The sequence below is a fragment of the Fukomys damarensis genome, unplaced genomic scaffold (genome assembly GCF_012274545.1).
Source record: "Fukomys damarensis isolate Sample0158 unplaced genomic scaffold, DMR_v1.0_HiC HiC_scaffold_36, whole genome shotgun sequence".
Lineage (NCBI taxonomy): Eukaryota > Metazoa > Chordata > Mammalia > Rodentia > Bathyergidae > Fukomys > Fukomys damarensis.
The window spans coordinates 23,274,256-23,287,274 of record NW_022900948.1 but is presented as its reverse complement, the minus strand read 5'-3'; the positions used below and the strand labels follow the sequence as shown (position 1 = coordinate 23,287,274).

The following is a 13,019-nucleotide window of genomic DNA, read 5'->3' as shown; positions in this document are numbered from 1 at the left end:
TTTTTTTTTTTTTTTTTTTTTTTTGTATCTCCAGGATCCAACAGCCACTTTGCTCCATGAAGGCAGTGGGCACCCACCCAATAAGTTAGCTTGGTTCCAGAAGAATAGTAAAAGTGATACAGAAAACTAAAATCACCAGGTTTGGTGAAACCCAGAACCTGGCTTGTAGGAGACTGAACTCCAGACAGGGAATGTCTCAGCAGAGTGAATAGTGTGAAATCCAGTGAGCACAACCGGCCAGGCGGAGGGAAATGTCAAGAAGGAAAAGGGTAGGGAGCAGGAAGCAATGGTGATTCAAACATTGCATTGTGGCAGGATAAGAATTCAGCAGTGTTGAGTTCTGCAGTGGGAAGGAGTCTAAATCTGGAAGGACTACTGCAGGAACCAGTGGAAGACGGCGCACTCATGGCTTCTAATCTTAATATAGACCCTGTGTGTCCAAAACCTTCTGCTCTACTTGAGGGCATTCAGGGCAAACATGGCAGCATGAAGACAGTGGTTAGCCATGCTCCAAGCACAAGGTCTAGTAATTTACAGAGCTTTAGCCCACAGTCCAGATATGCCCATGGTCTCGCTCACAAGACTGGGAGATTTAACAGTACAACCCAGGTTCTTCCAGCGGTCTCCCTTTCAGGTAAGGAGGAGACTGAGTTGACAGGGGTGAGCTAGTCATGCCACTGGCAGGCCTGCCCAAGTACCCATTTTACAACCACAGAAGAGCAGATCTCAGCCTCTGCACAGACTTAAATAGCTTCTCCTACTTGGACAGAAGTGAGGAAGTAGAATACTGAACAGAAAAGAAAGGAAAAGAAAAGAGAAATAGAGATTCTTATATGCCCCCTTTTATCAGATATGGTCCAACAATAGAGGTCCAGGAGAAATAATTTTCTCTCCAATATATATATAACCCCACGAGGAGAAATATCAGACCTGGGTGTGTGTGTCTGTGTGTTTGTATCCAAGTATATGTAAGTGTTAGTTATTGCTTTAACTTCTGTAATGTCTTACAACAATATTTTGTCATGTTCTCTCACACTAAGGGTTGTCTCATAAGATTGTCTAACTTTGCCTTTCTACTACATCATTAATTGGATTTGATCTCCCTATACCTTATTCACCTTCAAATTATATTCCGCTTCCCCTCTCCTCTTTCTTCTCTTCCCTTTCCTACCCTCTCAAAGTTCCCCTCTCCATAAACCTATTTTTTTCCTAGCCTGCCTACATTATTACTATTGCTTTCTTTCCTTGGGTTAATAAAATAGTAAAGATCTTTTAAACAACTTTTAGATTATATGATGATATGTGCTTGGTTCTTTAGAGATTAATATTATTGAGAGTTGTTCTCTCTTAGCAAAACAGTCCAGAATTGAAACTAGTACTTTGAATGGGTTGAATGGGTGCTTTTATGCTAAAATACACCCACATCCAAAGAAAAAAACACTTACTAAAAAAGATCTCCACACAAATTGATCTGCAAACTTCAACACAAAAAATGTAAGAATCATGGAAAAACAAGACAGCAAAATGCCTCCAAAAGTTGTTAGTATAGATACTAAAGTAAATGAAAAACCAAGCAAAGAATTTTAAAATAGATAATTAAGATGATAATTAGATCAAAGAACATACAAACAAACAACTGAATTAATCAATTATTAAAATTATCAAGGAACTCAAGATACAAATAAACAGCTGAATGGATTAAGGAAGACAATAAACAATATGAAAGAACACCTAAGTACAGAAATAAAGTTTCTGAGAAAGAACTGAACAGAGAAATTCTGTTAATAAAATTGTAAAAGGAAAATTAGTCAAATAAAAGCTCAACTGAAAGTCTTAGCATTAGGCAAGGTGAAACAGAGACAAGGGCTTGAAGACAAGGGGCGTATACTAGAATACTCAGTAATATAGAAGTAAAGAATAAGAAATATTGTTTTAAATCGCAGAGTCCTTGGACAACTCTGAAAGCACAAATCCGAGACTCACTGGTTTTGGAGAGAGTGAAGAAGTTCACACTAATGGCATAGAAAACTAATTAACTGAAATTATTGCAGAAAATTTCCCAAATCTGGAGAATGAGACGGATAGCCAAGTATGGAAGGCATTTAGAAATAGACTCGAACAGAAAAGAACTTCTATAGGACAAATCATAATCCGGTGGACAGAAATTCAGAAGAAAGAAAAAATATTAGAAGCAGTTAGAGAGAAACACCAACTCATTTATAATGGCAAGCCCATAAGAATAATAAGAAATTTCTGAAAAGAAATTCTAAAAGCCATGAAAGCTATAAATCAAGTATTTCAAACCTTGACAGAACTTAAATGCCAATCTAGAGTACTATATTCAACCTACAATACTTTAAAATTGAAGAAGAAATAAAAACCTTCCAAGATATAGATAATCTAAACAAACTCATGACCACTATTGCAAAAAGTACTTAATGGAATTGTAAAAATAGAAAAAAAGGTACAATCGCAATGACAGGATCAAAGGAAAGAATAAATTCATTGGGGAGAATATATAAATGAATAAAAAAAGGAATGAATCAAACCCTAGAAAAACAACAGAATGATAGGAATTAGTATGTTCCTTTTAATACTAACATAATGTAAATGACCTTAATTCTCTGACACCAACTAGCAGATTGGATCAAAGCCAAGGCCAATCTGCAAATTACCTACAAGAAACACCTCACCTGCAAAGATATACACAGACTAAAAAATAAAAGGATGAAAAATGATAGTCCATGTAGCTGAAGCCTAAAAGCAAGGAGGAGCAAGTACATTTATATCTGAGAAAGTAGATTTCAAACTAAAATTAGAAGAGACAAAAAAGGCCACTATACATCATTAAAATGAATAATTCATGAAAAAGTGATAACAACTATAAAATACATGCACCAAATGTGAGCACATCCAATTTTATAAAACAAACAACTTGACATAAAGGGTTACATAGGCTCCAAAAAAATCATAGTGCATGACTTCAATACCCCCACCTCACAATTAGATGGGTCAACTAGACAAAAACTCAACAAAGACACATCAGAGCCCAAATGGACTTAACAGACATCTTCAGAATGCTTTATAAAACAGAAAAGCATACTTCTTTTTCAGCATCACATGGAACTTTCCCCAAATAGACCATAAAGCAAATTGTAACAAATACAAAAAATTGAAAGTAATTGTTTCTATTTGATCACAATGGAATGAAGCTAGAAATCAACATTTACACAAACACATAAACATTAAATAATACATTTTTGAATAATCAGTGGATTGAGTATATCAAGAGAGAAATTTTACAATTCCTAGAATCAAGTGATAAAGGAAACACAACATGTCAGAACCTATGGGGCACAATGAAAGGAATTATAAAACCAAGTTTAAAGCTCTGAGTGCCCACATCAGAAAATCATAATGGTCCCAAAAATAACTTAATGATGAGCTTAGAGTTGTAGAAGAAGAATTAACCAAACCCAAATGCAGTAGAATAAAAGAATAAAGATCAGAACAGAAATTAATGAAATAAAGACTAAAAGAACAATATAAAGAATCAATAAATCAAAGAATTTGTTCTTTGAAAAGCTAAATCACATTGACAAACCTTGTTTTAGTTACTTTTCTCATTGCTGAGATAAAATACCTGATATCCACAACTTGAAGGAGGAAAGGTTTATTTCACTCAGTATGTAAAGGTTTCAGTGGTTCCAAGGCAGGGTGGCATGGCAGACAAGCATTGCAGAGGAGAAATAGGTCATGATGTGCAGAAGGTAACAAAGTGAGCAAGGGATAAAACAAACTTCTTTTTGTCCCTTATACTGTATACAGGCTGCCAGGATTAGGGCAGTGCCAAACCAATCATTGGAACTGATTTAATAATCACCCACCCTTAATCTTAGCACCCTTAATTCTAACATTGCACCATAAATCAATCACATATTCTAGATCTAGTCACCTCTGAACCCCCTCCCCCGCAATTGCATTAGCTTTGGGGGACATCTAGACACAGCCATAACAAAGCTTTAGTCAAACTTACCAAAAGAAAGAGAAGGCCAAAATTTGTAAAATTAGAGATAAAAAAGGCAAAATTAAAGCAGATACCACAAAAATCCAGAGGATTATTAGAAACTACTGTATTTTGAAAATGTATATTCTAATAAATTGGAACATCTTAAAGAAATGGATGTCCCTAGACTCATATGACCTATCAAAGTTGAACCAGGAGATACAAAAAGATCTAAATAGATCCATAACCAGCAATGAGATGAAAACTGTTAAAAACCCTCCCAACTAAGAAAAGCCTTGGACCCAAAGGATTTACTGCTGAATTTCATCAAACCCTTAAAAAGTAGTTAGCACCAATGCTTCTCAAACTTTAAGGAAAGCTACCAATTTCTTTTCTACAAAGCCAGAGTTACCCTGATGATGAAATTGGATAAGGACTTAAGAAAAACAGAAAAAATACACAAAATATTCTTGATGAGCATAAATGCAAAACTCCTCAGAAGATTCTTGCAAACAAAATGCAACAATGCACTAAAAAGATCACACAGCATGACCAAGTGGTTTCATCCTAAGGAGGCAAAGATGGTTCAACATATATAAATCAATACATGTGACACCACATAAGTAAAATGTAGTATAAAAAACTGCTGCAGCAGCATCTCAATAGATGCCCACAAATCTTTCGACAAAATTCAGCATTGCTTCATGATAAAAAGCCTGAAGAAAATGAGTGTAAAATGGTCCTTCCTCAAATTGATTAAAAGCTATACATGACAAACCCACAGCCAACATCATACTGAATGAGAAAAAGCTGAATGTGTTTTCTCTAAAATCAGCAATAAGACAAGGATCTCCACTCTCACCGCTCCTATTTAATATAATACTTGAAACTTTAGTCAGGGATACAAATAGGAAATAAAGAAGTCAAATTATCTGTATTTGTAGATGATATTATCCTTTATATAAAAATGCCTTAAAAGCTTCACTAGAAGGCTTTTAGCTCTAGCAAACAAATTCGGTAAAATGGCAGGACACAAAATCAGCACACAAAAAATCAATAGCTTCCTATAACCAAGAAAGAAACCTGAAAGGCAACTCCATTCACAATAGCTAAGAAAATGAATACCTAGGAATCAAAATAACCAAAGAGGTTAAAGACATCTATAATGAAAATTATAGGATACTGAAATAAGAAATTGAAGAAGACATTAGAAAATGGAAGTACCTCCATTGTTCAGGGATCAGCAAGACTAATCATGCTAAAATTTACATATTAACAGGAATCTACGATCAGGAATCAACAAGAATCCAGAATCAGGAATCAGGAAAACAGGAATCAATGCAATCTGTCCTAAAGTGCCAACAATAGGGCTGGGGATTTGGCTCAGTGTTTCCACAGCCTGTCTCACAAGTGAAAAGGCTCGAGTTTGATTCTCAGTACCAAAAAAGAAAAGAAAAGAAGGAAAGAAAGAGAGCTGAAATACAACATTCTTCACAAAACTAGAAAAAGTAATCTTAAAATTCATATGGAAGCAAAAAGACTCAGAATAGCCAAAGTAACCCTAAGCAAACAGAGTGATTCTGGAGGCTTCGTAATACCAGATTTCAACTTATGATACAAAGCTACAGTAACAAAAACAATATGGCACAAAAACAGACGTACCAATAGAATAGCACAGAAGGCATAGAAACAACCCAAGTACCTAAAGTGATCTTTTTTTTTGGCAAAAGCATACACTGGAGAAAAGACAGCCTCTTTAACAAATAGTGCTGGAAAAATTGTATATCCATATACAGATTAATACTAGATCCTCATCTCTCGCTCTGTAGTATAATCAAATAAAAATGAATCAAAGATCTACATATATGACAACAAACTTTGAAACTGCTGGAAGAAAAAATAGAGGAAACTCTTGAAGCCATAGGTACAGGCAAAGATTTTCTAAATAGGACCCCAACAGCATAGGAAGCAATAGCAAGAATCAAACTGGGAATACATCAAAGTAAAATGCTCCTAGGAGGGGGTGAAGGGAGGGTGGGGACAAGGGGAAAAAATGAGAACCAAGACCTGGCATGTAAAGGTACAGGATCCCAATAATGAATGTAACTGTACTGTCTACCTAGAATGTACCAATAAATTCAATTTAGATAAAAAATTTTTAAAAAGTAAAATGCTCCTGCACAGCAAAGACAATAATCAACAGAATAAAGAGGAAATCTATAGAATGGGAGAGAATCTTTGCTAGCCAATCTTCTGATAGTGAACTAATATTTAGAATACATAAAGAACTTTAAAAACACCATAAAACAAATAGCCCTAACAATAAATGAGCAAATGAATTCAACAGAGTGCAAAAGGAGAACATGGATGAAAAACCATGTGAAAAAAAATATTCAACATCTTTAGCTACTATGGGAATGCAAATCAAAACTAAATTGAGATTTTATCTCATCCTATTTAGAATGGTTATTATCAAGAATTCAGAAACAATAATTTCAGGCAAAGATAAGAAAGAACCCTTCAACTAGGATAATCACTCTGAAAATCACTATGGAGATTCATCAAAAAACTAAAAATAGATATAGCATTTGATCCAACTATACCACTCCTTGGTGTCCATGCCTGAAAGAATTAAGGATAGACAAGATGCAAGGTTAGTGAGAGGAGGAAGAGCTGGCCTCTGAGCCACGAAGACTAAGGAGAGTCTCAGCACGTATAAGCCTTCTAGGCTGAAGAGCTGAGGATGGATAGCATCCGGGTGTGCTCGGGTAGTCCAGTGGAGGTTCCAGCAAGCCTTCTGAGGCCGGTACAGATACCCGGAGTATGAGTCAGGCCCATCGGTTATGCAGCATAACCAGCCAGGTGCCCAGCACAGTGATTCTGAAGTTATGTTTCTTAGCCATATCCTGTCCAACCATGGGGTTAAGATCTCTACATTTTACCACTCAAGCTTCCTGGCTACAAGGCCTAGCCTATTAAGGAGACAAATACCACAACGTCCTGAACTCCTTGGGCTTCCTTAACCTCGGTATCAGTGAGAACAGACTGTGTGTTAATCTGGTTGTGTCAGAATGACATGAACTACATCGAGGCACCCTTGCTGCAGTACCCGGACTGGAGAGGACATCCGTTCCTGAGAGCAGAAGTGGCAAAGTTCCTGTCCTACTACTGCAGAGCACATAGCCTCCTCGATCTGAGAAGTGTGGTTTTTCTGAAGAGCTGCTCTACCGTCCTCTCTGTACTGGCTGTGGTTCTGTGTGACCCAGGGGATGCCATTCTGGTCTCCACTCCCTTCCACAGTGGCTTCCTCTTTAGAGCCCAGATGTTTGCACAAGTTGAGCTGATTTCCGTCCACGTGGACAGTGAGATCACTAATAAACACACCCAGCCTAGCCAGCCCACTGTGGGCAAACTAGAGCAAGTCCTGCTTGAAGCTAAGAAAAAGAGTAAAAAGGTCAAAGGCCTCTTGCTGGCAAACCCTCAGAATCCTGTGGGTGACGTTAACATGAAGGAATCATTGAAAGAATACCTGAAATTTGCCAAAAGAAATGAACTACATGTGATCATTGATGAAATGTACATGCTGTCCAGGTTCGACGAAACCATTGTATTTCACAGTGTTCTGAGCTTAGAAAGTTTGTGTAATGCCAACAGAACCCATGTGATCGGGGCAGTAAGTGATTTTGGCATCACTGGCTTCCACTTTGGCGTTCTATGTACCCACAGCGATGATGTGGTCTCTGCCATGAGCACCTTTGGCTACCTCCACAGTGTCTCTGGCATCACCCAGTACAAACTGCATCCCTGCTTGGGGACAGAGACTGTATCAACAGAGTGTACCTGCCCACCAGCTACTCTCGGCTCCATGACGCGTATGAGTATGTCACCGAGAGGCTGCTCGAGTTGGAGGAGTTTCAGTTCAAGATCCGCTTTCCCAGTCGCAGCTGTGGCCTTTATATCTGGATAACCTTGAAGAAGCTACTGGAACCATGTACATTTGCACAAGAACTGGTCCTCCACCGCCGCTTCCTGGACCACAGGCTGATATTAGCCCATGGCAAATCTTGCATGTTCGAGGAACCTGACTGGTTTCACCTCATTTTTGCAGAAAATCCCCACCGACTAAGAGAAGCCATGGATCGGTTTGCTCGGGTGATAGAGGAGCAGAAGCAACACTGGAGAGCGCAGATGCTGATGTGCAGTGGTCATAGCTGTCAGCCTCGTCACGTGCTTGGTGTCCCTGAAAGCAGCCTCTGGCCCATAAGGCTGGGGACTGAGCTGGTGCTGTGGCCACACAAGTGGACTTCTCTAGGGCCAGTAGTGCCTGACTCAGTTAGCAACCTCTTTAAGCTGAGCATCTGTCATATTTGGAAGATTTGTGTCTTTTTAATCTTTGCTAGCCATTGTGTATATGAAATAATCCTCTTACTGAAGCTGTTGTGGGCAGTATAGAGGTGCCCAGAGGGATCAAGGGAGCTCTCTAGGTCTCTTTTTAAATGATTTTATTTTTCTTTTCTATGTCTAATAAATTATAAATTCTCCCAGTGATTTTTTTTTGGGGGGGTACCGGGGATCAAACTTGGGTCCTTGCACTTGCAAGGCAGGCCACCGAACTGCTCAGCTAAATCCCCGACCCATAAATTCTCTATTTTCTTTAAAAAATAAAATAAAAAAGAATTAAGGATAGCATACTCTCATTACACATACATACTCATTCGGAGCAGTGCAGTTAATAATAGCTAAGCTGTGAAAACAGCCTACCACCCATCAACAAATGAATGGGTGAAGAATATCCGGTATATATGTTCAATGGAGTATTATGTAGTTGTGAAGAAGAATGGAATCACATCTTCTGCAAGAAAATGGATGAGAATGGATAGCATCATATTAAATTAAATATCATGTTTTCTCTTCTCTAAGCAATCTAAAACGGTTTTTCAAATATTATCAATTAGTTATTTGATTAAGAGAGATGACGAGAAACTAGAAGGTCAATTTTTAGAGATGAGAAAGGTGATTCGAAAAAGAGAAATGAGAAAGAGTGGGTCATGGGGAAAATAATCGAAGTATGTTGTGTGCATTTACTGATATATTAAAATAAATTTTATTATTTCATAGTATACACAGATAAAAATAAAAAAATACATATCTAAATCAGGTATGGGGGAAAAGTCAATTACAAATAATAAAATTATTTCATTAATAAAGATATGGAGTATGTGCACAAAGCATAAGGGACATCTTTCGGGCCTTTATGGAAGTTAAGCTAAGACTTCAAAGCTGAGCAGTTTTCCAATACAGTTCTTTCTTACAGACCCAGTAGCAAAGTCTTGTTCTGTACTGAGGGGTGTGTGTGTGTGTGTGTGTGTGTGTGTGTGTGTGTGTGTGGCTTGTTTACAGTCTTTTATGGGTTGGTTCATAGTCCTATAACCCTTGAACTTGACCAAGATACAGTTTGCCACAGGTGCACAAATTCAACAACTCCTTTTCTATACTCCTTATAATGCAACAAGTCAAGCTCTTTGATGTTACAGCACTATGCAACTGATATAAAAGTTTCCAAATACTCACTACTCTCTTATGTACTTCACTTGGCATAAAGTGATGTGTAGGAGTTTCCAGCCCAGCAGTAACAAAAGCAATGACAAAGCACCTCAGGCACCACTGCCAAGACTGGAAAGAGTATAATGATGAGGAAAAGGAAGTTCCTTCTGGGAGGTAAACCACACACCAAATGTGTAGTTCCAGCCACGCTGACTAGCTCCTGGATGAGAACAAGATTTGACTTTACTTCATTGGTGACATTACATTCTGGAGGAAAAAGTGAAAATCAGAAGATGATATAGTCAGCAGAAATTTTCTTTTAAACAAAGGGCATTGTCTCCAGTATCTGCCTATCCCTGGCCATGGCTCTAGACCTAACACACTCTAGGTGGTTGTTTCTATGTACTTTACTCTAACTGAAACTCCATGAGATGTAAGGATCTGAAATTATGCAGTTGTGTACAGCTGAACTTTTGACATCACTAATGGGGTACATCCAAGCTGAAAGCCTCAGAGCACTGCAATCTTTCCACCAAGGACCTCCCTTTGTCCTAAGCCCTGATACACAAGGCGATCCTTGTCCTGGGGCCTGTCTGAACTAGTAAGGGGACAGAACCCTCTGGTCCAGCCAGTAAACATGAGCGACTTGACAGGCAGCTGAGCCTCTTCTCACACATTGATGAATAACTGGGAATTCTGCTGCATAAGTTGGTTATCTTTACACACCAACTATTCCAAAAGTCAGTGGCCTAAAACAAGCTGCACTGATTATTGCATACAATTCTACAGGTCAGCTGGATGGTTCTGCTGATCTAGGCCAGACATGGCTTGGCTTGTTCCTGTGGTCTACAATCTGCTGGTAGATCAGCTGAGGGCCATGGGGTTCACGCATGTCGCTAATGCTCACTGGTTTCTAGAAACTTCCTGGCTGCTGGCTGTGGTGGCAAGGGTGACTCATCATCCAGTAAAGTAAGCTGGTCAGAACTTGTCAATATGACAGCAACGATCTAAGGAAATAGAAGTGTACCCACTGGGTTTGAACTGGAACAACACCGCTGTCGCCTCATTCATTTTGCCAAACCAAATCACAAGATCAACCAAATGCAAGGGGAGGGGAAACAGGCTCCAGCCCTCCATAGAACCATAGGATCACAGTGATAAAGGTATCAATTGGTGAGTTGAGCAATGGTGCCATTTTTGGAATCTATCTTCTTCTCTTTGCTTCCATGTCACCCTTTGCGTGTTTCTTCTGTGTGTTACTGGCTGAGCATTGAATATCTGAATCCTCAAAATCCAACCCTGGAGCCATAGAAAATTCCCCCAAGGTAAATGCCACCCTTTGCTGCTTTGCTAAGCAGAATTCACGTACCACTACATGTTTTCTTTAAAACCCCAACTAATATTAAATTGAACAACCTTTTGGTGGGGGGGGCGGGTCGTGAAAACATGTCATCCTTATCATATTAGGAAAAAACATGAAAGAATGTGAGAATGGTAATTTAATTCACTAACCTATTTATCCATTCAATAAGTGTTGACTTAATGCCTGCTAAATGCATGAAATACATGAGAGCTGGGAATATGTAGAGAATTTACCCCCTCAGAGTGCTCTTGAGAAAAATATGACCTCCATGGTAAAGATGGAAATATTTGGCACCCCAGGAGAACCTCAAAACTACAGAAGTTTGAGTATTTCTCTCTTCTAGGACCTCATGAGGTTCCTCAAAGGTGTGGGTCTCACTTTATCTACATTTAGCACATATTAAGTGCTCATTGACTGCTGCAATAAAATTAAATAAACATCTAGAACAAAAGAAAGCTATAAACATTAGTGTAAAATTCACTCTTTACAGACAGATTGGTTTGATTTACCATTACCTTCCGTTTAACAGAGTAGAAACACGTGGAAAGGGCTTAATGAGTTTATAGGTCAATAAAAAGGGAATTTTTATACTTCCTCTCTCCCTGGCAGAAGGGGAAAGAAGATAAACAGCAGGCCTGAGCACTTTTGAAGCTGGACTATCAACAAAGGATTTTCCAAATCAATTCACCACCAGAAACGCCTCACAAAGAAGCTTAGAGAAATGTTCCAAGGACGAAAGCAAGAGATGTTTTTACCCTAGAGATGGAAAATGAGCAAGGCCAAGAGGCCCGAACCCACAGTCTTTTCCACAGGGTCGGAAGGAACTTGTGGCACCACAACCATCTCAGCACAGGCAATTCAAAGAGGATCCAATGCCTTCTCCATGTGCCCCAGGGGAAATTTTTCTTCCCCTGCATGAACATCAGATTCTGGGCCTCTCTCCCCACGCTCTGAGCCCTCTGCCAGTCTCAAGCCTGACTGACAGTGGTTGCTTACAGAGGAACAAGAATCATTGAAGAGAAGCACCAATTTGAGTATATGCCAGCACCATCTGCAAATTCCACAGACGGAGAGGACAGAGGTAGTCTCACGCCCCTTTGAATATAAAAAACAAAGATGTCAAAAAGGGGTGACTGATATCAGCTGGACTACTGGGCCCATGATCTAAGGGCACTGTGAGCCGTTTAGGACCTAAAATACAGTTTTGCACATGTACTTTACGCTCTAAACAAACTGATGTTCCAACGGATCTCACATTTTAAAAGGCTTTTGGCTGTTTTATTTATTTTTTTAAGCAGTTTTAGGTTCACAGTACAATTAAGCAAAACTAAATGGCCATTTTAAAATTGGACTCAATAAATATGCTTTGAGATCGTTTCTCGGCCTTTTGGCTAAAATCAAGTGCCAGTATGCTTTGAGATTCTGTTGTGGGCCATGTACTGGATGAAAATGTTGTAAAACACACTGCATTGTCTCAATGCCAACTTGTTCACTGTAGGTGAGATAGAAAAAGAAATGAATAATTGCAAAATAGGATAATAATCATTAGGACAAAGGTAAGCAGAAAATATTAGCATAAGAGAGAAGAGAGATTCTTACTGCATGCTGGGGTGAGAGGTAGCACTTGAGTAGGGCTTCACAAAATGACAGAGGTTCCACATATAGAAAATCTTAAGAGTAAGTCTTCATGAACTACACTATTCCAAATAAGAAGATGTTTGAAGAGTGGATTCTCAACACACCTAATGTCACACATCAATTTTCTCAACCAATTTGAACATTTCTGATAGAGATTAAAGTAGCAGATCTTAGGTTCTTGCCTTCAGTCCTTTTCTTACAAAGATGGCCAAGCCTGTTTATTCTGCACTGATGTGTATAGCTGTTCCTCTCAGAAGGGAACCTTCTTATAAGGATCTACCACTGTCAGGCCCTGTGTCTTTCTGTAAACCTCCAACACAATTAAATTGAGCCATTTCACTACGACTCTCTTCCTCCTCAAAGCCAGCCTGGGCCTCAGTCCACTAGAGAATCTTGCTTCCCATCTAAATCATTAACTCCAAGAGGGCAGAAGCCACATCTTAAGACACGGTGTGTGTGTGTGTGTGT

At 38.9% G+C, this 13,019-nt stretch overlaps 1 protein-coding gene across 1 annotated transcript; it reads left to right on the top strand.

Moving 5' to 3' along the window:
* Nucleotides 1–405: 405 nt before the first annotated feature.
* On the top strand, nucleotides 406–8,458 carry LOC104859193 (probable inactive 1-aminocyclopropane-1-carboxylate synthase-like protein 2). Its single transcript, XM_033759199.1, is given in 4 exon segments — nucleotides 406–634; nucleotides 6,987–7,065; nucleotides 7,067–7,803; nucleotides 7,806–8,458. Coding segments are annotated over 4 exon segments (1,698 nt in total).
* Nucleotides 8,459–13,019: the final 4,561 nt, after the last annotated feature.